Consider the following 26,471-nt stretch of genomic DNA (forward strand, 5'->3'; position numbering starts at 1 on the left):
CTGTCTAAAAAACTTGCCCCTCAAAAAATTCTCTCCTCTCACTTTAAAAATGTATTCCCTAGTCTTGAAATCCTCCATCCTAGGGGAAATACACCTACCAGTAACCCTATTGATACCCATCATGATTTTATAAACTTCTATCAGGCATCTCTCAGCCTCCAATGCCCCAGTGAAAAAAATCCCAGCCTATCCAACCTTTCTTTATAATTTAAACCACCCAGACCTTGCAACATCCTGCTAAATCTCTTCTAAACTCTCTTAGCTTAATAATATTCTTCCTATAAATGGATGACCAAAACTGGACACGATACTCCAGAAGACGCTTCACCAATGTCCTATACAATCTCAACATGACTTCCCAATTCCTATATTCAGGACTTTAATCAAAACTCCATAAGTTTTTCTAAATCAGCAAGCCCAAACACTGTTAGGTTAGATATCAATCTAGAGTCTTCTCATTGGCATATTTGAAGAAGACTGATTGGAAGAATGTTTCCAAAGATATTAACATTGACCTCTGCAACCCTGGTTAATAACACTTGTAAAATTCAAAAACAGAGCATAAACTCAGTTCTGGTATGGCCAAAATCATGTGATAGTAAAAGCAAATATTGATGCTTTAAACTGAGCTTTAAATGCCTGTCAGTTTCACAATCTTCTTTTAGTGTAGTCCTATTAAATTATTCATTGTAATTGGTGGAAGCTATATGCTACATAACACTTCCATCAGAGACGAGAAAGAAATGAAGGAGGAGAGATGATCATATGCCAGGACAGATAGGACACTGGAAGGACCCTTTAGATGTCACACAAATTTTGAAGAAGCCATATTCACCTAATTCCAAGAGCCAACTCTAAAACTATGCTGTTTGCACAGGTACACAATGCAAAGACTGCAAACTCTGTCATCAATATTGTCCTCCTTTCTACTGCAACTACCATAGGTGGAAATTTTCAGATTTCTTCTCTGCAATGTTAAAAATGAACTGTCTAGATATATTATTGATAGAACATATCTCAGGCTATAAATTTAAAATGTATGTTTATTCGAGTGTTTGACAGTGTGATCTATGCACCCTCTTGCATAACCTTGTGCTTTTGTTATCCATTTCCTTGTTAGATTAGTTGAGGTTCAAGTCATTTTGGATTAAGCTATCCCTGTATTTCTTTATGCTGGCCTTGAGGCAATGTTTAAAATGGTTGCTGCATGCCTGTTGCTGTGTTCATTGTCTCATCCTGCTCACTTTCTGGTACATGTTCTGGCAGTTAAGAAATGGGCTGAAAGTGGTGCTATGTGTGTCTTAGCAGGCATAAGCATTCACAAGTGCTGCAGTCTATGGTGAGATATTATTCCCTTGAGCAGAAGACATTTTGTTCCGGAAACTTTTGCTATCGCTGTAGAATTCTACAGCAAAGCCATGCTGTCGGTGGATTCCAATTGCAAACAGCAGCTATAGATATAAAGATATCTATAGCAGATATAGAGGAGCTCCACGTTGGTCACTAGCAGACCTTCAAAGACCTTATATACGTTATCAGATGACTCCCAAATTTTAAACTCTTGTACCAACATTCTTTTACTTGAATAATTTGCATGCAGTTGTTGGCAATCAATCACAGTTTGAATGGAGAGAGGGTCTAGGCCCGAAACGTCAGCTTTCCTGCGCCTCTGATGCTGCTTGGCCTGCTGTGTTCATCCAGCTCTACACCTTGTTATCTCAAATTCTCCAGCAACTACAGTTCCGACTATCTCTGAAACAGTTTGAATCGAAACATTTTTGGGCGCTCATATGCATAAGCGCACGATAGGGAAAATTGAATAACTTTAGTTTCTTATATTTTCAGATGCCTTTTATTCATCTGCTTCTTTGAATATTGCAAGGTGCTAGTGGCATTCTCAATTATCACTATCTCCTTTGGAGACTGCTTTCCAAAAGAAAGGTGAATTTGAAATGCTGAGCAGACCAGTTCTTCATTAGTGCATCTTATCAACAGTTCTCATTCAGCAAGCTATACAATATTTCAACAGATGCAGCTTCATCACTATTCAAAGTACGCTTCTTTTAATTCTGCAGAAAGGAAAAATCAGGCTGCAGTCCTTGAAATTCCTGTGCTTGCACAGAGAATGTCAATTATGGCCAAAGATTTATATTTGGTCTCTTAGTATTCCTTCAAAATGCTCAGTGTTGTCTGTAGGCTGAACATATTATTCTAGTTTTTGTGAAGCCACATATCAAATTTTGCTTTGGTAATTTTCGCTACTTAATTCTAACAGGCCATTTGTTTATCAGAACTTAAGAAAGCAAGGTAAAGTTAAGGATGAGAATTGGCCTGATTGTACTCGATACAGCATACCATTCAAGAAAAATCACTTACATTCATTTAGGGTTAAATTTTCACAGTGCCTGTACAAAATAGTCAACAGCAAGAAGTTTAAGAGAGTACAGTGAGAATGAAAAATGAGACTTCTGATGACAAGAAAGATGTTGGTCAGATTTTCCCTTAATGTTTCAATGACTAGTTGACAGCCTCACTCCTGAGCAAGGGGATAGTATTTCAGTCCTCCAATTCTCTGTCATTACCCCCCGTATCTGAAATGGGTTGGAATACGATTGCCAACACCCCTGCAATTTCAACCTTACGTCCCTCAGCTAGGATGCATCTCACCTGGACTGGATGCTGTGTCCATCTTGAATTCAGCCTGCCTTCTTCATACATCCTTTTATGTTTTACCTCATTCAGTAACCTAGAAAACCTATTTACTGCATCTTTGGAAAAGTTCTCTTCCTTGGTAAACAGGCCTTTTGCCCCCACCAATACATTTATTTTGGTGCCTATTTGGTCCCATGGGTTCCATAACAAAACTTTATGTTAATATGCATGAAAGTCCCTTTTTTATTTTAGCCATCAATCTGTTCTCATTTTATCCCTTTGCCCCTCCTATTTCCTCTTTCCATTCTCCTTTGTACTTTCGACATCACAGCCTGATTTATCAAGTTGACATCTGTCAATTGCCAAGAGATATGCAGAGATCACGAACAGCATCCCAACTGTTGCTGCTGAACTTTTTCAAGTGTTAATGGGACCTAATTCTGACCGGAGTAGAAATCACCTCTTGTAAAAAAGCGGGTGCTAATGTCTAGAATAACCGCCTGGACAAATTTTGATCACCTGCATTGGTCTGAGAGGAATTTTCCAGTATTTTCTTCTGCCAAATTGACCTGAGCTTTTAATCTGTTTTTGAATGGCCTGGAGTTCATTTGTTGTGTTTGACAGGGTATCATCGTTGTGTGAGACCGGTTTAATTGATGGGACAGTCTTTTCCTACGTACTATTATGTATGAATTCTCCTCCAAAGCTGCTGGAAAGCAATTACTCTCGGTTAAAATAATGTCGACATTCTGGAGTTTAGCAATAAAATGTGTCAGTTTCATTAGGAGAGTAACTAAATTCAATAGAGTTCATGATCAAGTACATTATACATTGTTTCTGTGCTGAATGTCCTTTTCTCTGCCTATGCTTTGTTAAAGCTCATGCAACACTCTGAACACTCTGAGTCTTAAAAATATTTCATACAATTCCAAATCCAGTCAGGTTCCCAGCACCAAGTCTTACCCGATCCTTGTTGTTTTGATGCTAGGACATCCGCACCAACCATAATTCCAACGCCCAGCAAGCACATTAAAACAGCCACAAAGTGGATGATTTTGTATCTTGATCGCAAGATAAACCATGATAGGAGCATCACCACAGGAATGATAAAACAGTCTAGGAGCTGAAAATGTACAACAAACACATCTCAACATATAATTCAGAGATAATGGGAACTGCAGATGCTGGAGAATCCAAGATAATAAAATGTGAGGCTGGGTGAACACAGCAGGCCAAGCAGCATCTCAGGAGCACAAAAGCTGACGTTTCGGGCCTAGACCCTTCAAGGGCTTGGCCTGCTGTGTTCATCCAGCCTCACATTTTATTATCTCAACATATAATTCATTTATTTTACCTACAGTATGAGTAGTCTAGAAATTCAGTTCTGTAGCACCATGTTTTGAGGACTAGAGACCCTGGTGTGTGTCCAAAATTACATTCAATGCACTCTCAATTTTAGTGTGGGATGCACTGAAACAAATTTTGGTACACGTCTAACAAAGGCATCCTGTACCCATATCAGAGGCTAACATGAAAATATACAAACAAAGTTACTAACGTCCCGCTTCTTCTCCCTATTCCAAAAAGGTTTTCTGCCTGAGGCAGCTAGCACCAGTGGTTGCCTCAAGAAAACCAGTGCTAAAGCAGCATCAAATGAAAGGAAAGTTACCACTTATCTTAATAATCCTGGTTCCTAATCCCAAGATCTCAGGCATTACACATAACTCCATCCTCAAGGCCCTCTCCCCACTCTGATCAACTTCACACAGCCCGAACCTCCAAATCCCTCTAATAAAGTTCCCAACTCCTTAACAATACTGCATACCCCTGAACTGTCCCCACACCTGAGCACACTCCAAGGCTCCCAACAATGCTGCAAATCCATAGGTCATTCTGTTCTGACCTCTTAGTATCGTCACCCTACCCCAGTACACTTGAGTTCCGGACATTCTATCATCAGATGTGGGCGATCTTACCCAATCATATAAGTGAACACTGACCTGAACTTGTGCGGACTCCCACCACTGCACATTTGGCATTGTAACAACTACCAAAGTTCAAAATCCCAGCTCCTAGTACTTCCCAAAGCAAGTATGACTGTTAAAGTAGGCATTCAAAAGTAGGCACAGCTGAATTTCAGGCCAGTGTATTTTAATCTGTTTTACCCATTTATTCTTTCAAGTACTTATTGAGTCAGATTAAAATTATGTTTAAACCAACGGCAAGAAATATTGATTACACAAATTGGAAAGTACGACATTTTTTCATCTTGTTTCATGATTTCTATCATTCAAATTCAAAGAACAGTGTAGAAACTAAACATGCTTTAATCTTTGTTGCAGGCAACCTTTTCCTGCGAGTTGCATGTTTACTAGTTTTCCATCAAATTCATCTGGTATATGGCCAACATGAGCCATTTTTCTGGTCAGAATCATTTGGTGGTTTTGGCTTTCCACTGGTGTAGGAACATGAGGCTCAGGGCAATTATTATCATTTCTGATGTTCTTGAAGCAGCCAAAAACACTGGCATCAAGGCCACAAATATCCGAAACCAACTCCGCTGGATTGCCCATGTGCTTCAGGTTCCTGAGTTTGACTACCAAATCAAATCTGCTTCACCCAGCTCAAGGAAGGCACTCCAACAAGAGGAGGGCAAGGAAGTGATTCAAAGCCCTCTTGAAGGCTTCCTACAAGGAAAGTATGAAGGGTCTCAATTCTTCAAGGACACCTGTCGGCAAGAGCAAGTACAGAAATGGAACCAGAGGAAGGAATGCCAACTCCTTCCAGGCCTTACACCCCATCCGCCTCCTGAAAACACCTGTCAAATGTGTGGTTTGAGGATCAGGCTCAGCAGCTATGCAATGACCCATGGAACCTGTGGCTAGTGACACAGAATTTCCAAGGTGGGCAATCTTACTCATTAGCGAATGATTGTCAAAGACACCGATGAATGGACATTTTGGAGGGAGATGTCCCCGAGATCAGCTGTGGGCGGGATTGAATAGGAAGAAAATCTATTCTCTATCTAGTGCATAGGGCAAGAAGATTGATAAGAATGTAGAATAAGACAATTAAGGTTGCTGCTCGCAATTAGCTTCCATAAGTGCCTTGATGTACCCTTCAGGGGATTCTGAGAAAGTCCTGAAAGGAAGGTATAGGTTTATCCAAGGGGTGTCCAACACAGAACAGTGAGAAGATGACAGGAATGTTGAGTTTTGAAGGGTTGGTATAGGGAATAGGAAAGATAGAATCTGCGAGTTGACAAGTGAAAGGAGATTTTTTTGACAGAGAGAAGGATTTGGAGCTCTTGGAGAAAAGCAGCAAATAAAGAATAAACATAAAAGTAGAGTGATGGGTCTGGGTCCAGAACTTCAGCCAGAAAATATATGCAGTTGAATGCGTGGATAGCTCAAATTACAGGGGCTTGGCTTCATAAGCAATTGATGCATAAAATCTACTTTTTAAAATTATTCACTCAAGGCATGTGGGCATCACTGGCTAGGCTCATCTTTACTACTTATGCCTATTGGCTCAGAGGGGGCAGTTACGAGTCAATTACATTGCTGTGGGTCTGGAGTCACATGTAGGCCAGAGCAAGTAAAGGACATAGTGAACCAGGTGGGTTTTTCCTGACAATAAAGTTGTGGTCATCATTAGTCTCTTAGTTCCAGGGTTTTTTTTTTAATTCAAACTCCACCATCTGACCTGGTTGAATTTGAACCCAGGTCACCAGAACATTATGTGGGTCATCCAGATTAACAGTCCAGCAATAATGCCACTAGGCCATCATCTTCCCATTGACCTGCCCATAAATGTATACCATTGCATCCCATATATCTGTATATAAATATACGGCAGATGTAGGAAGAAAAGGGCCAAGGAATGTTCTAAAGCAAAGACATCGAATTAGAGGAGGGTCAATTTCAATAGATCTAGCCCAGGCAAACTACAATCAAAGATTGGCAAGCAAACTGTGACACAGTAGTGGGCTGCGTTTAAAGAAGAGATAGTTTGAGTGCAATTAAAATATATTTCCACAAGAGTGAAAGTTGAGGCAAGCAAAACCAGACCTCTTTGAATAATGAAAGAATGAAATGAAGCAGAGAAAAAGGACACATGTGACCAAGGTCAAGTTGATAATGCATGAGGACGAGGTTGACTACAGAAGGTTTAAAGGAGATGTGGAGAAATTCTAATATAAGAAGTGAGGAAAGTATGAGAAAGGGCTGGCAGCTTATATAAAAGAGAATCTAAAAATCTTCAATTGGCATATAAATATCAAAAAAGAATAAGCGAATATTTGGGGCCAGAAGGAGATCCTTACATGTAGGTAACAGACATAGCTGAGGAACGAAAAAATGTTGAGCCAAAGGCCTGTTGTGGTGCTTTACTGTTCTATCTTGCCTCTAAATGAGTGCCTTGTGTCTATCTTTATCAGGAAACAAGATGTTGCTGAATTCATAGTGAAAGAGAGGCCATTGAGACACTGGACAAACTAAAGTTGATAAAGAGGGATTGTTAGTAAAACTGGCTAGACTTAAAGTTTCTAGATCATTGAGATGCATTTAAAGGTCCTGAGGGAAGTAAGATGAAATTGCTGGGGTACTGCCTATAATTTTCAATATTTCTCCATAGATACTAGAAGGTTGCCAGAGCATTGAAGAATTGAAAATATTACATCATTGTCCAAAAAAGTTATAGGAGTAAGCTATCTTCGTGGAAAGAACTAATTTAGAAAGAATAATCCAAGAAAAACATTAACAGACACTTGGATAAGCATGGACTGATCAAGGCAAGCCAGCACAAGCAAAGATTAAAGGCAAATCAAATTTAACTATCTTGAATGAGATTTTTAAAGAGTAATAGAGAGGGTTGATGAGGAGTAATGCAGTTGATAGACTTTGAAAAGGTATTGAATTAACTGTCACACAATAGAGTTGCCAGAAAAGTTGAAGCTGAATGGAATGAAAAGTCTAATGTCAGTGTGAGTACAAAGTTGACAGGGTGACAATGAATAGTGGTGAGTGTTGTTTTTCATACTGGTGAAATGTTTACAATGTAGTTCAGCAGAGACCAGTGCAAGGAGCCTGGCTTTTTTTCTGATGTATATTCATGTTTAACAATGGCAGCATATCAAAATTGGCAGTTGACAAAAAAAGGAAGTATTGTGAACTGTGAGAAAGCGAGTGATGGATACCATAGACAGGTTGAATGGGAAGACAGATGGAGGCAAATTGAATTTAATGCAGACATGTTTGAAGAGATACGTTTTGGTAGCAAGGAAAAGGAGAGGCAATATAAAAAGAAAGGATTCAACTTGAAAGGGATCATAGGAGCAGAGAAACTGGGAGAGGATAGGGTATCTATGCACAAATAATTAAAGATGGCATGGCAAGTGAGCAAGCGTTTTAAAAGGCATACAGCATCCTGAGTTTATAAATATGCGCACAATACAGAAACCAAGAAGTTAAGATGAACTTTTTAAAAAACAATGGCTTGACATCAATTGAAGTTTTACTGGGTGTCACATTTTAGGAACCATGAGAGAGGATGCAGAAAGATTTATGAAAATGGTTCCAGGGATTTCAGTTACATGGGTAGATTGGAGAAGCTGAGCTGCTCTCCTCAGAGAAGTGAAGGTTGAGGAGTTTGGATGGAGCTACTGAACCTGTTAGGAACAGATTCCATATGGGGGAAATTTTTTTTCCATTTGCAGGATCAGGAAGCAGAGGACATGGTGAAAAGTGAGTGGCGAAAGAAACAATAGCCACATGAGAGAAAAAACATTGTTTTTAATGCAGTGAAAAGTTAGGACCTGGCAAGCACTGTCTGAGATTGTCGGGGAGGCAGATTCAATCCTGATTTTCAAAAGGAACTGGATAACCACCTGAAGAGAAAAGCTTCACAAGAGTGTAGGGAAAAGGCTGTGAGGTGTGACTGGACAATTTGCTTTAGCAGATTTGGGCTGCACAACTTTCATCTGGGCTAGAAGCTTTTCATGACTCTAGCTATTGGTTTAATTTATCAATGTGTGCACAATATGGTCCAGAAACACTGAGGAGAAAAATTACATAGACAATCCCTGCTCAGGAATGCATTTGCTGATCTCATCCAGGGTAACATTCTAATACTCCAAATGACCAAAATAGAAGAGGACAAAAAAACTATATCAGATCTCCCATATTTGATTGTTGTCTAATAATCATATATATATAGATAATTTTTGGAACTTGGATCTCAAAGCAGTGTCATATCAGAATTGCTTACTTTTCTAGAGAGTTTTCTCTTAAAACCAAATAAGGTAAGGTAGTCCTTGTGGGACTGTGGCCAGATCTGGCATTGCTCAGCAAGCAAATGGCTATAGACCTCTGTGGTGTTACTGGAAAGTTGTTTATACTGCAGCAATTTATCATAAGTGGGTAAACATTGAAGGCCATTAGTTTGTTTTTAGTCAAGAATAATCAAGGATTAATTTTAGTTTAGAAATTCCAAAGATTAAAAGCTTTTAGGCTAGTTTAAAGGAGACTGGTTTCAGAAGCAAGTGTAAATTTTCTCCTTACAAGTCTGGTATGAGATGTCTGAGGTGACTCTGAAGAGACAAGATAAAGCAAAATATTTTGTCTTCCTAATCCTCCAAGGAAGAATCCTCAGTGGGTTTGACAGAGATCATGCTAAGCCAAATAGCAGAACTAAGGAAGTGAACATGTTGGTGTCACCAATAATACCGTCATTGACATCAAATGAGAACGGCCAAAGCAATCAATGTGTTGAAGTAAAATGTTCGTATACTCCAGCACAAATTTACGAGTGGATTGAGAATAAAATTAAAAACCAGCTGACATAGTTTGTAGGTGTGATTCGTACAACTCCATGGAAGTCATCACTGGGATTGAACAACCAATGGTCAGTGATTCAAAATATTGTGAGGAAGAAGTTGCCTCTTTTGTGCAGGAAAATGTTCTCTACAAAATCCAGGAGAACAAAGATCCTCTAGTTTACAGGCGCCTACAGACCTCAGACTGTTAGAAAGGAAATCAAGGACAATGGTTTTCCATCCAGAAACTACAAGTCTTCCAATTCTGAAGGGAATGTATTCCAGGGAATGGTGGCGCTACCAAAACATCTGAATTTTAAAATAAAATACAGGGGCTGGGAAGGTGGGATAGTAAAAGTAAATATATACACAAATGTTCAATATCAATAATGAGCAGAAAAGTTTGTGGGAGACATTGCATAAGGGTCTGAAATGGTTCATGCCAAGGATTGCCATAAGCACCACCGATTATGATGTCATTTTTACTCTTGGACAAATCAGCTTAAAATCTCAATGGAGTGAGATCTAACATGTGGTCCTCCTTAAAGTCTCTGCATCAATGTCTATCGTATCATTGCAACTAGTTGCTACTATGCAATAAACTGTCTTGTTAACTGCAAGAGACACTTCTAGTTAGACCAGAAAATAGTTTTCCTGTAGACCACACTAAACCAAGCAGACCCTGTGGTATTCTACACTTAAATAGGATGATGACAGCAACTTTCATCCCGAGAACCAAATCTATCAGTGAAGTGAGCTGGCATGGGATGGCCGTGCAATATTGGTGAAACCTTGTCTGGAGTACTGTGAAAAGTTTAAGTTTCCTTATTTAAAAAATGATATTTGCATTAGAAACAGTTCTGAGAAGGTTTTCACAACTCATTTCTAGGATAAAGGGCCTATCTTTTGAAGACTGGAATTTAGAACAATGAGTTGGTCTGAAACATGTACAGTCTTAGGAGCACCTGAGCGAGGGATACTTGTGGCATATTTCCTCTTATAGGGGAGACTGGGACCAGGACCATTGCTTAAGAATAAGACATTTCCCATTTAAGACGGAGATGAGGATGTTTCTTTATCTCCGTATACTATTAGTATGTGGAACTCTCTTCCCCAGAAAGGAATTGAGGCTATGGATATTGAATATATTCAATGCTGAAGTGGATAGAAGCTTGTTTGGCAAGGGTAATGGGGATAGACAGGAAAGTAGAGTTGAGACTATAACCAAATCAGCCATGTTCTTGCTGAGTGGCAGAGTAGACTTGAAGGACCAAATGCCTACAGCTGCTCCTAAGTCTTAAATTCCTAGTTATGATGTCTTTTACAAGTGAAACCTTCTGCTGCCTTGAGTCAAACCTAAACGTTGTCCAGCTAGGTGAGGTGCAAATTGATGCTGTGATGAATCGAACCATACCAGACCTGAATTCAAAATTAGAACAGAACTTACAAAGTTAAGAGTAAGAATTAGTTATTTGTTAAATTCTTCCCATCTACTCATTGGAAAACATTAGGATATAATTGTCTTAATCAGGTGCATAAGATTAAGCACATACCTGAACACTTGTTAATGTGGTATATTGGTAAGCTTTGACTACCAAGTAATTTGCTTCAACATCAATTAATCCCACCAGAAGATATTTCCACCACTTTGTCTTCAGTATTTGTAATAAATTGTCATTACCTAATTCAAAGTAAAATCAAGTTAGCACTTCAGTTTTGGCCACTGTTGTGTTCATGTTATTCTGTTTATTCAGGTAATTCTAAACAATTCAAACAGATCTTTGTTTTTGTTCACCACATACCCTGTCTGAACGCCAATATTCCCACGTAAACCAGGCACAACAGAAGGTAATTGATAAAACTTTGAAGTACTGGGGTGTTCACAGCAAAGTCATCTGCCAAATATTGACTGCTGATTGCAGTTCCGCACAATAACATGGATAATCCCTGACCAAGGAATAATATCTTTAAAAGGTTCCTAAAAAGATCAAGAATTCAAATTAGTACACTAACATTGCCATTTTGGAGCATGCTTGAAAATTGAGTATTGAAAGGAAGAGAATGAATTCAAGCAAGTTAAATCATACCCCCAATTTGAAAGAAAGAGTTAAATAAGCTTAAAGGTATTGATAGTCTCTCTGATTGGAGTTATTTTTACTTACTTGTTCATGGAATTTGCATGTCACTGGATAGGCCAGCATTTATTGCACATCCCTAATTGTTCAGGGGGCAGTGAGAGTCAATCACATTGTTGAGACTTAGATTTGCATGTAGGCTAGACCAGATCAGAATTTTGCTTTAATTCATTCAGGGGCTATGGGTTTCACTAGCTAAGAGAGCACCTTATGCCCATCACTAATTATCCCTGAATGTGGTGATGAGCTACCTTCTGTAATCCATTTAGTGAAGGTACACCCATAGTTCTGTTATTAAGTGAGTTCCAAGATTTTGACCCAGCGGCAGCATAGGAATGGAATATATTTCCACGTCAGGATGATGAGTGACTTGGACAGGTACCTACAGGTGGTGAAATTCCCATGTATCTAATTCTCTTGACCTTCTAAATGATATTGATCACAGATTTGGATGAAGCTGTCTAAGGGACTTTGGTGAACTTCTGTGGCACAATTTGTAGACAGTACACACTGCTGCTGCTGAACATTGGTGGTGGAGGAGTGATATTTGTGCATATCATGTAAATCAAATAGACTGTTTTATCCTGGATGGTGTCAAATTTCTCGAGTGCTGTTGGAGCTGCACTCATCCAGGCAAATAGGAAGTGGTTCATAACCCCATTGATTAGTATCTCTTAGATGGTGGACAGCCTTTGGCGTGTATGGAGTGAGTTACATGTTGCAAGATTTCCACTCTCTCACCTGCTCTTGTAGCCACAGTATTTAAATGGTTATTCCAGTTTAATTTCAGAATGAAAGATGGTCCTTTCCAAGAGGACATTGGTGAACCAGATATGTTGTTATAATATTTGACAGCATTTACAAGGTCACCTTTAAGCTAGTTTCTTATTCCAGATTTTTATTGAATTCAAATTTCACCATGTGCTATGGTTCAATCCCGTGTACCCAGAATATTACCTTGGGCTAAAAGAAAAATACTGTGGACACTGGAGACCTTAAACAGACACAGAGAATGCTAGAGGAACTCAACAGGTTTGGCATTTTCTGTGGAGGGAGGAACAGAGTTAATATTTCGAGTCTGGTATGACCCTTCTTCAGATCTGAGCCTGGTGATAGATTACTACTGCAGTGCCATTACCATTCCATCATCACCCTCCTCAAAGTGAGCACATCAGACATTTTTGCAATGCACTGTTACTTTGCTCCTCTCAAGGAAGTTTCTTCTACATTTAAAAGAAACAGCAAATCTCTGGACTTTGGTCTTCTTTATACATAATTTGGTTATGAATTTTTGGTCATTTCAGGATGAATGTGTGCATTAGAAGTTGGAGTAGACCATTCAGTCCCTTGACCCTGTGCTACCATTTGAAAATCTCATTGTGGTCTCAACTCTATCCCCAATATCTATTGACACAGTGTGACCTTTGACAGATGACTTCATAATATTGACATATGTTATGCACTAAATTAGTGCCATTGGACAGTTCAAAGGGAACAAGATGCAGAAAATAAAAGTGAGAGACACATAACAACTCAGGGACAAGGTGAGTTACATCAGAAAGCAGATTTCTAAATTGCAGATTTCTCAATATCAGAGGTAATCAATGCCTTGCTCAAGAGGTCAGTCAGATGGATCTAGCAGCTTTGGGACTATTGCTAAATTCCTCGACGTACAAGGTCATTGACAGCACTGAGTGGTCATTAATGCTCGACCAAACCAATGAAAGAAGCTCCTTTAGGTGTGTGCCTGGGTCCTGGAAGCAACCACAATGCCCACAAAAAGCAGCTAGTGTCAGAATAGTTCCAATCTATACCCCACCAACTACCCCATTCACCTACAGTGACGGGTCAATGGTGGTAATAACTACTTAATGAAGACTTGGCTACTTGTGTCTGTGACAAGCACTTGAATGAAGCAGATGAAAGGTCCTGTATCTGTCACTTGCCGACCTGGCCAACCATTGAGCTTGCCATTGAGCTGCTGAAGCTGAGGCTTAACTTTCTAGATCGATGTGCTGAAATCTTCAATATTCCCCAGTCAGGATCTCTCATATCATGATTGCCTGCTGTGCTTTGTACAATCTAGTACTGCAGAGAGGGAGGCTTTGTATCAGGAGGACACCATTGACCGTCATTGCTTATCCAATGAGAAAGATTTGAAGGAGTGACACTGTGGGAGGAACATTAGAATGTGTCCCTTTGAATTAGATGCTTGGGGTATTGGAGACATTCAAGGGAGGTTCAAGGAACCTCTTTCAAACCACTTCTGCAAGCATGATGCCATTGAAGTGACTGAATAATGAAGACTTGTCATCATACTTTATAATTCTCTCTCAACTGGCACCCAACTCTGTATACACACTGGTGTTTGAAGTTGATAGGTCTGCTGAAGATGGGGTTCTGCTGCTTGGACCAGACTAATGGGGCTATAGTGTGTCACACAATCCTGGCATACTGTGCTCTGTGCAACTGGAGCGGGCAAAAAGGGCATGTCATAGATGCTGATAGACAGCAAAAGCAAGAGCAGTTTTCTGAGGAAGAATAATCACTTTCAATTTTCCCAATGGCCTATCCAAAAATTCTTCTTTGGTAATAGAACGTAGAACAATACATCACAGCACAGGCCATTTGGTCCACGATGCTGTGTTGAACTTTTACACTAATCATAAGGTCTATCTAACCTCCACCCCTACCTTATACTATCATCCATACGCCTATCTAATAACCACTTAAATGCCCCTAATGAGGTCAATTCCACTTCCCTCTCCAGCAATGCTTTCCACGCCCTGACCACTCTCTTAGTAAAGAACCTACCTCTGATATCTCCCCTATATCTACCTCCACTCACTTTAAAACTATGCCCCCTTGTAATAGCTATCTCCACCCAAGGAAAATGTCCCTGACTGTCCAATCTATCTATATTTCTGATCATTTTATACACCTCTATCAAGTCACCTCTCATCCTTCGTCGTTCTAAAGAGAAAATCCGTAGCTCTCTCAGCCTTTCCTCATAAGACGTTCCCTCCATTCCAGGCAACATCCTGGTAAATCTCCTCTGCATCTTTTCCAATGCCTCCACATCTTTCCTGTAATGAGGCGACCAGAACTGGACTCAATATTCCAGATGTGGCCGAACCAGGCTTTTGTATAGCTGGAGCATAACTTCACAGCTCTTGAACTCAATCCCTCTATTAATGAAAGCTAACACACCATACACCTTCTTAACAACTTTATCCACCTGGGCGTCAACTTAATAGGCCTTGAAGTTTGCTTTCGCCCCTTGTTCCATAGGTTGAGAAATAGAGCTGGTGTTGGGGAAATCATCTTAATATTGTCCCTCAGGTCTCTGACCCAAACAACCCAAGTAGTCACTGATGGTAGCAAAATTTAGGAGTGACAAAGATCTAAATGAACTAGTCTTAAAACTACATCAATAAGCAAACAGACTTCTGCAGCAGGACTGAAAAATCTAGATTTAGATATACATCCGTATATACTGACATACACAATAGATTTCCATCTGTTTACATTGCAATATTTCCCAAAGTTTCATATTTATATTCCTCATTCTGTTTATGCCACAGTTTCACAAACTTATGCATCTACATGAGCATTCCAAAACACTGAGCCAATAAATAGTATCAAAGAATGTAATTTAATCTAGCCCATGCTGTCATAGAAATCATTGATTGTATATATTACTGCAAAATACTGAGACACTAGATCATGTAGTGAGGCTAATAATTGATATCAAGACTGCATTGTGACATCCAGGAACCAGAGGAAAACTAGAGTCAGTGGGAACCAGGGGAAAATTCTCTGCTGGTTGGAGTCACTCCCAGTACAAAGGAAAACAGTTATTGGAGGCCAAACAGTTGAGCGCAAGAACATTACTCCAGGAGTTCCTCAGAATAAAATCTGAGGCTAATCCATTTTCAACAGCTTTATCAAAGGCCTTTCCTCTACCATTAATTCAGAAGTGGGGATGTTTGCTGATGGTTGCACAATTTCAGCACTATCTGCAACTTCTCAGACATGAAACAGCAAGATCTGGAAAATATATAGATATGAGCTAACAGGTGGCAAGTAATATTTGTGCCATGCATGTGTAAGGTGATGATTGATTCTCTCTTGTTGGAAATAATCATCACCTTTCAATATTCAATGATATTTTCACTACTATCAACGTTCTGGGGTTTATTGGTGCAGAAACTGAGCTGAACTCATCATATAGGTACTTTGGCTACAAGAGCTAGTAAAATGCTGGGAATTCTATGGTGAATAACTTGCCTGATTCTCTTCAATGCCTGGTTACGGAACACAAGGCACATGTCAGGTTAGCAATGAAATACTTTGCACTTGCTCAGATGAGAGCAACTTTAGCAATATTCAAGAAACTCATCTATTACAAAGCAGCCTTCTTGATTTTCACCACATCTAAAATATTCAAAATTCACTCCCTCCATTACCAATGCACAATGGCAACAATGTGTACTATCTCCAAGAAGCACTGCAGGAACTCATCAAGGCTACTTAGACAGTAATAGATACATGGGAATGCCAACAGCTGTAAGTTTCCTTCCAAACACAAAACAACTCTGACTTGGAACTATAACTCAGTTCCTTCACTGTTGTCAGATCAAACTCCTGAAACTCTTCTTCCAACAACACTGTAGTTGTTCCAGCACCCCGAGCATTGGAATGCCCAGGAGCATTGTCGATAAGAAGTGATGTTTTGTTGGTGAAAATTTTGTGGAACAATAATCCATGACATCTAAATTTGAGCCTTGATCTGGGTCTATTTCTTTGTGTAATGCAAAAATTGAATGAATTTTTCCATTACCTTTTCTTGCAGTAATTTTCCCAAAAAATACTGCTTCTGGAAAATGCGTGGGAACATCCATAATCATTAAATGATATTGGTTCCCATTCTTGGTTTTGGGTAGATACAGTCTATTAAGATCCAATTAAACAGATCTTCAAATGCTGGTATCTGAGTTAAAGGTGCAGATCTAATTGAGGGTTAGAGTTTCCCCACTGCCTGACATGTATGCATTTCTGGCAAATCTGACTCCAACTTTTTGTGATCCTTGTCAGTAAGAATGTTTTAAATATTTAGCTTGTATTTTTCTAGTGTCGATGTGACTTGGACATTGGAATTTCATGAGCCACTTGTCAAACTTTGTTGAGATATTCCGATGGAGCAACCACTTGATAGACTGCTGCCCATCCCTCATCAGTTTATATGTGAGATGGTTTCCATTTCCTCATTATTACCTTGTGTCTCAAGTAATAACATTCAGGTATTGTTTCTGATTCAATTTCTGAGCAGGCTGTCAGTTATAGCTAGAGATAATGGGAACTGCAGATGCTGGAGAATCCAAGATAATAAAATGTGAGGCTGGATGAACACAGCAGGCCAAGCAGTATCTCAGGAGCACAAAAGCTGACGTTTCGGGCCTAGACCCTTCCGAAACGTCAGCTTTTGTGCTCCTGAGATGCTGCTTGGCCTGCTGTGTTCATCCAGCCTCACATTTTATTATCTTATGTCAGTTATAGCTACTTCAATTCCAAACCAGTTTGTTGTATTTCTATGAAAAAGCCGGGTTGAATAAATTAGCTTCATTCCTTTCATCTTAATCCTTTTTAGTTACATTTTCAAAAATTATATCTAGTATTTTAATCTCAAATTCATCTCCCTGTTTCATAGACTCTTTTTCTCCCTGTCTAATTCTATGGGCCTGAGATCTTGTCCCAACACAATCAGGAGACAATTCAGGCTGTTCCTCCTGTGACTTTTCCAGTTTCTTTTACCTCCATTGCTAGTTCCTCCACCTTTTGGTGAGGCCAATATTCTTAAATATGCAGGCCATTTCTCAAAATAAGGTTAATTCTTTCCATTGGAGTTTATTCTACTTGCCCCACTTCAACTTCTCCATTTACGAAATTACTCTGTAATAGAAATCTGTATAATGAGACTGCTTTGCAACCTCCATTCATACCTCCAAATAATATTTCCTCTTTCATTAACCCCTCTGGAAGACAAAAAGTATCTTCAGCCAGCATCAGTGATTGAGTTGCATCAGCCCTTCAATTTTCTCATGGGTTTACCTCCTTGATTCAAAATGTATGGAAAAACCTTGCATTTTGAGATAAAATACTTAGAACCCATAGCAATCTGATTACATTAGGGAGCCATCACTCCTTTCTTAGTACGTTCTGGGGAAAGATTTCAACTTCAATTTCAACTTTCTTCCCAATGCCCCCTTCACTAATGATTCCTTGGTCTACAGTATTTTCCCATTTAATTTCCAGAAATTGACTTTGGTGTGTTCTGTTGTACTACAATGGAAACATGTAACTTTCCTTGCACCACATATTTGTTCTGACCACTCTCTTTTTTACTTTGGCAGCCTTCCATCTGTTCTCTAAAAGTACATCTTCTACGCCTCTTTGCAGTAAGCTGTTTCATGGCCTACTCAAGTTTTCTAAGTTCCCTTTCTCTTTGGAGTTCAAATTTTCCTAACTCATGCTCCCTTCATTTTTCTGCAATTTTTTTCGTTCTTCTCACTTCCCTTCTTTTCTGTTTTTGTCTCTCCTCAAGTTTCTTTGTCCTCTGTTTTTCCTCCTAACTCAAGAATTGCATTTTTCTTTCTCTAAGTCCAGTTGTTTTCATTTCTATTCGTACGTCATTCAATTCCAACGGTGATGCCTCTAATCTCAGGTTTCCTTTCTTCTTATTCTAAATGTTGGATAATCTCTTAACAATACTCAAAGCAAACTTAAAATTCTGTGCTATGAACTTTGCCATAACGCAGCAGAATCACACATGTCAAAACTGTAGACTTTGTAACAAGATCAGCCAGGTGGACCTCATATATTATGTGTTCCCTGATTGGGGCTTGTAATTTGGTCCAATCAGGAGCTGCTGGTGGACAGATATAAACAGGAATGTCAGATGTTCTGTGTGAAGCTGGATGAATGAGAATGGGTTCCCCTCCCATTCTTTAGATGACACGTCCATCATGGGCCTCCTGCAGTGCCACAACGATGCCACCTGAAGGTTGCAGGAACAGCAACTCATATTCCGCTTGGGAACCCTGCAGCCCAATGGTATCAATGTGGACTTCACCAGCTTCAAAATCTCCCCCTCCCCCACCGCATACCAAAACCAGCCCAGTTCGTCCCCTTCCCCCCACTGCATCACACAACCAGCCCAGCTCATCCCCTCCCACCACTGCCTCCCTAACCTGTTCTTCCTCTCACCCATCCCTCCTCCCACCTCAAGACGCACCTCCATTTCCTACCTATTAACCTCATCCCACCTCCTTGACTGTCCATCTTCCCTGGACTGACCTATCCCCTCCCTACCTCCCCACCTAGACTCTCCTCTCCAGCCATCTTCTTTTCTCTCCATCTTCGGTCCGCCTCCCCCTCTCTCCCTATTTATTCCAGAGCCCTCACCCCATCCCGCTCTCTGATGAAAAGTCTAGGCTCGAAACGTCAGCTTTTGTGCTCCTGAGATGCTGCTTGGCCTGCTGTGTTCATCCAGCTTCACACTTTATTATCTCGGATTCTCCAGCATCTGCAGTTCCCATTATCTCATGTCAGATGTTCTGCTCATCCTGAGAGTTGGTTGTGAGGAAGCTGATTGATGTAAATACAGGGTGACTTGCTGATGGGATACCAGCATCTGTGGAGTTATTTCAGTGGTGACCAGAGAAAAAATAGTGCTCCTGAAGAAATTTGCATGCAACAGTCATCATTGAGTTGGGGTAAGCATTTCTAGCGTCATGCCTTTATTTGAGAAAATTGACTCATTCCGTGCTGCCGTCGAAGACTAGGCCTAGTATGTGGAAAGAACGTATTATTTTTTCTGGGAAAATGACATGGGGCAAATGAAAAGCAATGAGTAATTCTCCTGACAGCTTGTGGACTCAGAGATTTTTCAATTATTAGGAACCTAATGTTTCCTGAGGCATAGATACTAAAACATTTCAAATGTTGATGGATTCAGTTGAGGAATATTATAACCCCAAGCTTCCTCTAATTCTAAGATGCTATCAATTTTACACTGCAGTTCCAGAACCAGGACAATCTGTGTTGGGATTTTTGATGAGGTTAAGATGACTAGCAGAGGCATGTGGCTTTGGTTTAACTCTTAATGATATGCTGAAAGACCATTTGGTATGTATAACCATGCAAAAGCACCAAATAGCTGAAGCGCAACTGGACTTCAAACAGGCACTACAACTGTCTTTGTCATTGTGGATGTTAACCTTGTCCATTCAGGGAGCCCTGGCTGACAGACATTCTGCGCACTCTGAGAGACGGCTCTAAGGAAACTGGACCAATGTCAAGTACAATGCACATGTAAATAAAGGGTGAATTGGTGATGAGTTATATCAAGAACCACATTATAGCCAATACTTCAAAAAGAAACTTACTGATCCCTCTTAAATCTATTTATTTCAAATCCTACTAAGAGCCAACAATTATTATGACCCAAATCAATGTTGATACGAGACAAGCCAGATCCCAGAGTAAAATTTGGTTTGATAGATCATATTTTGTCTTTTTCTGTTGCAATTAGGTGGTCTTTCACAGAAACACAATCAGGCAAAGCTGCTGGCTTGGTTTCAACAATAGAAAATAATTTTATCATGTCAATCTGAGTTGCACAGTGGCTCAATGGTTAACACTGCTGCCTCACAGCTCCAGGGACCTGGTCTGATTCCACTTTCAGGCAACTGTCTTTGTGAAGTTTGAAAGTTCTCCCTATGTCTGCGTGGTTCTCTGATTTCTTCCCAAAGTCCAAAGATGTGCAGATGACTTGGGGATAGCAAGAACTGCAAAAGCTGGAGTCAGAGTCAATACAGTGTGGAGCTGGAGGAACACAGTAGGTCAGGCAGCATCTGAGGTGCAAGAAAGTTGATGTTTCAAGTTTATACCATTCATCAGGACTGTCCTGCTGTGTTCCTCCAGATTCACGCTGTATTGATGTGCAGGTTAGGTGGATTAGTCAGGTTAAATGCCCATAGTGTCCAGGGATGAGCAGGCTAGGTGGATTAGCCATGGGAAATGCAAAGTTACAGGGATTGGGTAAGGGGGTGAGTCTGAATGAGATGCTTTTTGGTGAGTCAGTTTGGACCAAATGGCCTGTTTCCACACTGTAGGGGCTCTGTGATTCTATGAAAAGAAATACAGATAAAATATGATAAACTAAACTATTTACATATAACACAAGTTTTAATGCTTTGAAAAACATGGTAAAATATAATCCCAAAAGTACCCATTTATAGCCCCTCAAAAAACAGCAAAGAGAATTTCTTTCTTTATCACATCTACAGAGTTTAACTGAAGTAATGTTTCAATTCCCAGTCCTAAGAATCTGACAGCCTCTTCCTTGAGACTCGTGCAAGAGCGTGTGTGTGAAGGATTTTAATGAATTAACATGTAAGAGTTTCTTAAGCCACGATTTGCTTTATAAGAAAGGGTCTGAAAATGGGAATTTATTCACATTGGGAGAGTATTTACGAATGAACAAAGTAAATAGGGTAGTGTTTACATGGAGCTTAGCATTTTTCAGTTCCAAATAGCCCTTTCAGGGTTTTAATCAAGCATTCTATTCTGGAACTTTCAAACCAATTTCCTAACATTGAGATAACCTATCTCTCAACAGTCCTCAACTAACTTTTAGAGAATGTGTTTCACATTTTCAGTTTTAGCCATAACTTCTACAAACCTGAAACCTAGATGTTTTCTTCACATTGTGGATGTTTTGCATATGCCAAAAAAAATTACAGATCTTCTAACTGAAGCCTAGTGCAGTATAATGTTTACTTTGTTTGATTATAAATACACTTCCAATGTAAACAAATTCCCAGTAGCCTTCAAGTACTACAATTGTCACACAATCTTTTTTTTAACAAATCATGGCTTAAGAAAACTGTACAAGTTAATCATTAAAACTCTTTTCGCTCATATAGACCAAATCCCACATGCCACTAATTCCAAACCCAAGCTCTAAAATAAAAGATACTAACATGTACATAAATCATACACTCAGCAACAACAGTAAGATCAATAATTGTGATGTAACACTTCAAGAATCCCAACTATATCGTATTTATTTCTAATTTCTTTTGATGTATAACTTGTTTCACTGTCTGTTTCTATATATTTATTAAGCTTCAAGCCATTGACAATTTCCCCAAACAAGTTGATGGTAAGAGACTAGGTGATGGTAATATCATTGAAAGTTAGGAGAGGTTGTACTCTTTCTTTTTGGAGATGTTCATTGTTTACCATAAGCATGAAGTCAGCTCAGCTTGATGTTGGCTGCTTAATTCTGTGAATTGTGAATGGAATTAAATGCCATAGCATTATCACTAAATATGACAGAATATCTGTATTGGACTGATTATGTCCATCAGATGCTGCCCTTACACCCCAAGACCTACGATATAAAGAACTGTTTACTGGCTCACAACCTCCTGGGCATCCGCTTCTCTACTACAAGGACAACTGCAAGTGACATCTGTGGAATGTTGTCAAACAGAGAGGGTTCAAGTACATAGTTCCCTAAAAGTGGCATCACAGGTAGACAGGATGGTGAAGAAGGCATTCAGCATGCTTGCCTTCATTAGTCAGAGCATTGAGTATAGACGTTGCGACATCATGTTGTAGCTGTACAGGACGTTGGTGAGGCTAGTTTTGGAGTATTATGTAAAGTTCTGGTTACCCTGCTATAGAAAGGATATTATAAAATTGGAAAGGAGGCAGAAAACATTTACAAGGATGTTACTGGGACGAGAGGGTTTGAGTTGAGAGGCTGAACAGGCCAGGGCTATTTCCCCTGGAGTGAAGGGGTCGAGGGGCAGAGATAAGGCAAATAGCAAAGGAGTTTTCCCTAGGGCAGAGGAATTCAAAACTGGATGGTATAGTTTTAAGGTGAAGGGGGAAAGATTTAAAAGAGACCTGACAGGCAACTTTTTCACAGAGAGGAGGGCAAGAATATGGAAAGAACTGCCTGCGGTAGTGGTAGATGCAGGTGCAGTTACAATATTTTAAAAAACATTTGAACAAGTATGTGGATAGGAAAGGTTTAGCAGGATTTGGGGCAAATGCAGGCGATTGGGACTAGTTTAGTTTGGGAAACCTGGTCAGCACAGATGAATTGGACTGATGCTGTAAGAAATTAGTCAATAAGTTAACCTTCATGGGAGTTTTATGACCTGCAAATATGAACAGGTTCTGTTTCCATGTTGTATGGCTCTATAACTCTGAGAGATGAAGATGGCAGTCATTAATGCAGAAAACTAGGAAAATAATTATTGACAGCTGCGACCTTTGAAAGGTGACAATTTGAAATGACATTACAAGCAGCAGGCAAGATGAAAAGCTTAGGTGGCTGAGAAGGAGGCTGGAGAAAATAAAAACCAGTGAACCTTGTACCTTTTCAGTTCACTCTCTTCCTCTGCAGCAAGTACAGCAAGACTGCCATGTCAGAATGGGGTCTCTGAGCCTCTCCACTCAATGCTTAAAACAGAGTCGACAATCACAGCTCAATCTATTGTTTCACAAAACTGAACAGTATGAATGATAAATGAATTAAAGCATGTATATTTTAGGTTAAACAGTCAAAATGTTAATTATGTTATGATTGTCATAATAATAGATGCAGTTAACCTTTGTCTGAAACATTCTAATGCACAAAAAGCTGATGGCTTCACTGTTATTGTTCCGAAAGCTAAATCAGATTTTGTCAGCAGATAATATTAAAATGCTACTCACTTACCATGTAAAATATTCCTTTGCTTTGGACTTTTCCATCAAATTGGAGAAAAAGATCTTGATTTTGCTGGGCGTTTGATTTATTCCCTCATTGCTGTCCATTACTCAATGTGGAAGTACATAGAAAACCAGAGGAGATCAAAATGAAAGGGCATAAGAAACTGACCTGGCTTATTACTTAATACTTACCGTTTGCTAAGAAGCTTACTGAATGATTAACCCTCTTCATGAACAATTAAATAAGATAATGTGCCACTTCACCCATTCAGCAAAGCTCGAATGAAAATGAAAGTGGAATGACTAAACATACTGATTAATAGTGTGGAATATAAACTGACATCATTGAGCATTAGCTTTCATAAGAATGTGTTGGATTTTGGTCATGTGCTTTTGTGCTCCTTGATTCGATTTTTAAATGAAAATTTGTAATTTCAGAATGTATTCCCTAATTAGGTCAGCTGATTAAGGTTTTCTTTAAATTTCATTTAAATGTTAGAAGATTAAGTTAATGCTATAAGAAATTAGTCAATAAGTTAACCTTCATGGGGGTTTTATGACCTGCAAATATTAGATGCAATTTATAAAGAATATCTTTTGGAGGTTTAGCTGACCTGAAACAATGCTTTGTATCAGTTACAGCAGATTTTATGGCAGTTTCACAATGTTACACAGAGGTAAGCTGATTGCTTGGTTTAATGTTTGCCAGAAGGCACATGACATGCTGTAAAAATGTAATACTTGTGCTGCGAAAAACCAATGTCCCAAAGGCTATAAATATGGTATTGATATGGATAAACACTAGAACTTTATGTAACCCTACGATCAAGTACTCCTTTCAAGGAGTTTGTATTAAATAAATACAACTATCAATAATCATGAGCCAAGACTTCAGCAATAAGATCAACTGCGACAAAAGAAATCTACTGGAACTCAGAATTTTGAGGTTAATGGATAAAACATTCAAAACAAAGTAATCTCTGAAGACAGAATCTGTCCATACCAATATGTGAGAAAGGATGGAATTTCAAAAGACACAACAACTAACATAAAAAAATCAATCGATATTGGAGTAGAAGGAAAGTCGTTTTTGTGATATCACTTTTTGAGGAAATATCCTAAAGAACAGGTAACCATGACACTGTCTAGCTTGCAACAAGCAGTGTGTGGAAATGCAAGAAATGCTTCCTTGTAACAATAGTTGCTGAATCTTTACAATAAATTGATCTTCTGAGTAATCCTGTAACATATCTTTAAATTTTCATCATGGCAATGTCCCATGCTACCTCCATATTACATCTGGTTAACACAAACTTACCAATATCATACAAGGCTTGAGAAGCCTTCGGAATGCTGGGAACACAGGCTGCAATCTCTCTTTTTTTTGTAAAAGTACTCAAAGCCTGAAGAAACATAGAAAATAGAAACAAGAGTAGGCCATTCAAAGTGAGTTATTTTCTCCCACAGGCTGCTGCAAGCTGTTGTCTTTAATCAGTAACTAAGAGACATTGCTGAGCTCAAAACAGATGAGCTGGAATCCGAACTCCGGGAGGGGGAGAAATACCTGGATGCTGTGTTCCAGGAGGCAGTCACACGTGGTAGATTAATTAATGCTAATTCGATCGGTGGACAGGGACAGCAGTGTGTGACTGTGAGTGAGGCAAGTAGAGGGACCCTGCAGACAGGAACACAGGAGCCGCAGCCCTTGACATTGTCCCACAGGTATGAGGCACTTGCTCCCTGCGTGGATGAGGAACAGGGCTGCAGGAAGGATGAGTCAACTGGCCATGGCACCATGGTTCAGGAAGACATTCAAGAGGGGGGGAGCTAAAGGACAGATCGTAGTTGTAGAGGATTCTATCATCGGAGGATAGACAGTATCCCTTGCAAGTAGGATAGAGAGTCCTGCATGGTGTGTTGCCTGCCCGGTGCCAGGGTGCAAGGCATCTCTGACCAGCTTCAGAGGAGACTAGAGAGGGAGGGGGTGGATCCAGTTGTTGTGGTCCATGTAGGTACCAACAACAGGCAGGACTAGGGAAAAAAGATCTGCTTCGGGATTATGAAAAACTAGGAACAAAATTAAAAAACAGGTCTTCAAGGGTCAAAATCTCTGGATTGCTACCCAAGCTACATGCGAATTGGCATAGGGAGGAGAGGATCAGGGAAGTAAACACGTGGCTAAAAGCGTGGTGAGGGAAAGAGGGTTTCCTTTTCATGGGGCACTGGCATCAGTTATGGGACAGGAGGGATCTGTATCGCTGGGGTGTACCCCACCTGAACAGGGCCAGGTCCAGTGTTCTGGCGAAAAGGGTAAATAGGGTGGTTAATAGGACTTTAAACTAGTAAGTAGTGGGAAAGGGAGAAGTGAGCATAGAGGGAGACTAATAATTAATGTAACGCAAAGCAGCAGGTTAGCAGGTGATGAGGAAGCTTCAACTCACATTGAAAATTAGGACGAAAGTTAAAAGGGAAGAGAACTCAAGAGCTGTTAGTAATGGGGGTAATAGGACCCAAAAAGAAGCTGCAAAAACTGGCATAAGGGCACTTTATCTGAATTCTCGGAGCATTCGAAACAAGGTGGATGAGTTGACGGTGCAAATCATGGCAAATGGGTATGATTTAGTGGCCATTACAGAGACATGGTTACAGGATAGTCATGACTGGGAGTTAAATATCCAGGGGTATCAAACTGTTTGGAAGGACAGACAGGAAGGTAAGGGAGGTGGTGTCACTCTGATTTTTAAGGATGATATCAGGGTAATAGTGAGAGATGAAATAGGTTTCTACTGATCAAAAGGTTGAATCCATTTGGGTGGAAATTAGGAATAGCAGGGAGAAGAAGTCACTGATAGGTGTGGTCTATAGGCCACCAAATAATGACATCGTGGTGGGGCAGGCAATAAACATAGAAATAGCTAATGCATGTAAAAACGGCACAGAATTATCATGGGGGATTTTAATCTACATATCGATTGGTCAAACCAGGTTGGTCATGGCAGCCTTGAGAAGGGATTCATAGAAAGCATCCGCGATAATTTCCTTGAACAGTATGTAATGGAACCTACGAGGGAGCAAGC

General features: G+C 39.8%; 1 protein-coding gene across 7 annotated transcripts in view; it reads right to left on the reverse strand.

Moving 5' to 3' along the window:
- The window catches only part of LOC125453028 (solute carrier family 35 member F2-like), a 55,366-nt gene extending 30,492 nt beyond the window's left edge, over positions 1-24,874 (reverse strand). For 4 of the 7 annotated variants that reach the window (XM_048532048.2, XM_048532049.2, XM_048532052.1 and 1 more), the window contains exons 1-5: positions 24,713-24,874; positions 23,402-23,501; positions 11,269-11,444; positions 11,020-11,147; positions 3,616-3,775 (exon numbers count right to left, since the gene is read on the reverse strand). In XM_048532048.2, the coding sequence (XP_048388005.1) occupies positions 3,616-3,775; positions 11,020-11,147; positions 11,269-11,444; positions 23,402-23,501; positions 24,713-24,809 (661 nt within the window). In that variant the 5' untranslated portion in view covers positions 24,810-24,874. Of the gene's footprint in view, positions 1-3,615; positions 3,776-11,019; positions 11,148-11,268; positions 11,445-23,058; positions 23,190-23,401; positions 23,519-24,712 lie in introns of those variants that run through there. The other 3 variants (XM_048532055.2, XM_048532053.2, XM_048532054.2) reach the window with 3 other exon arrangements.
- Positions 24,875-26,471: the final 1,597 nt, after the last annotated feature.

This window comes from Stegostoma tigrinum, chromosome 6 (genome assembly GCF_030684315.1).
Source record: "Stegostoma tigrinum isolate sSteTig4 chromosome 6, sSteTig4.hap1, whole genome shotgun sequence".
Taxonomy (NCBI): domain Eukaryota; kingdom Metazoa; phylum Chordata; class Chondrichthyes; order Orectolobiformes; family Stegostomatidae; genus Stegostoma; species Stegostoma tigrinum.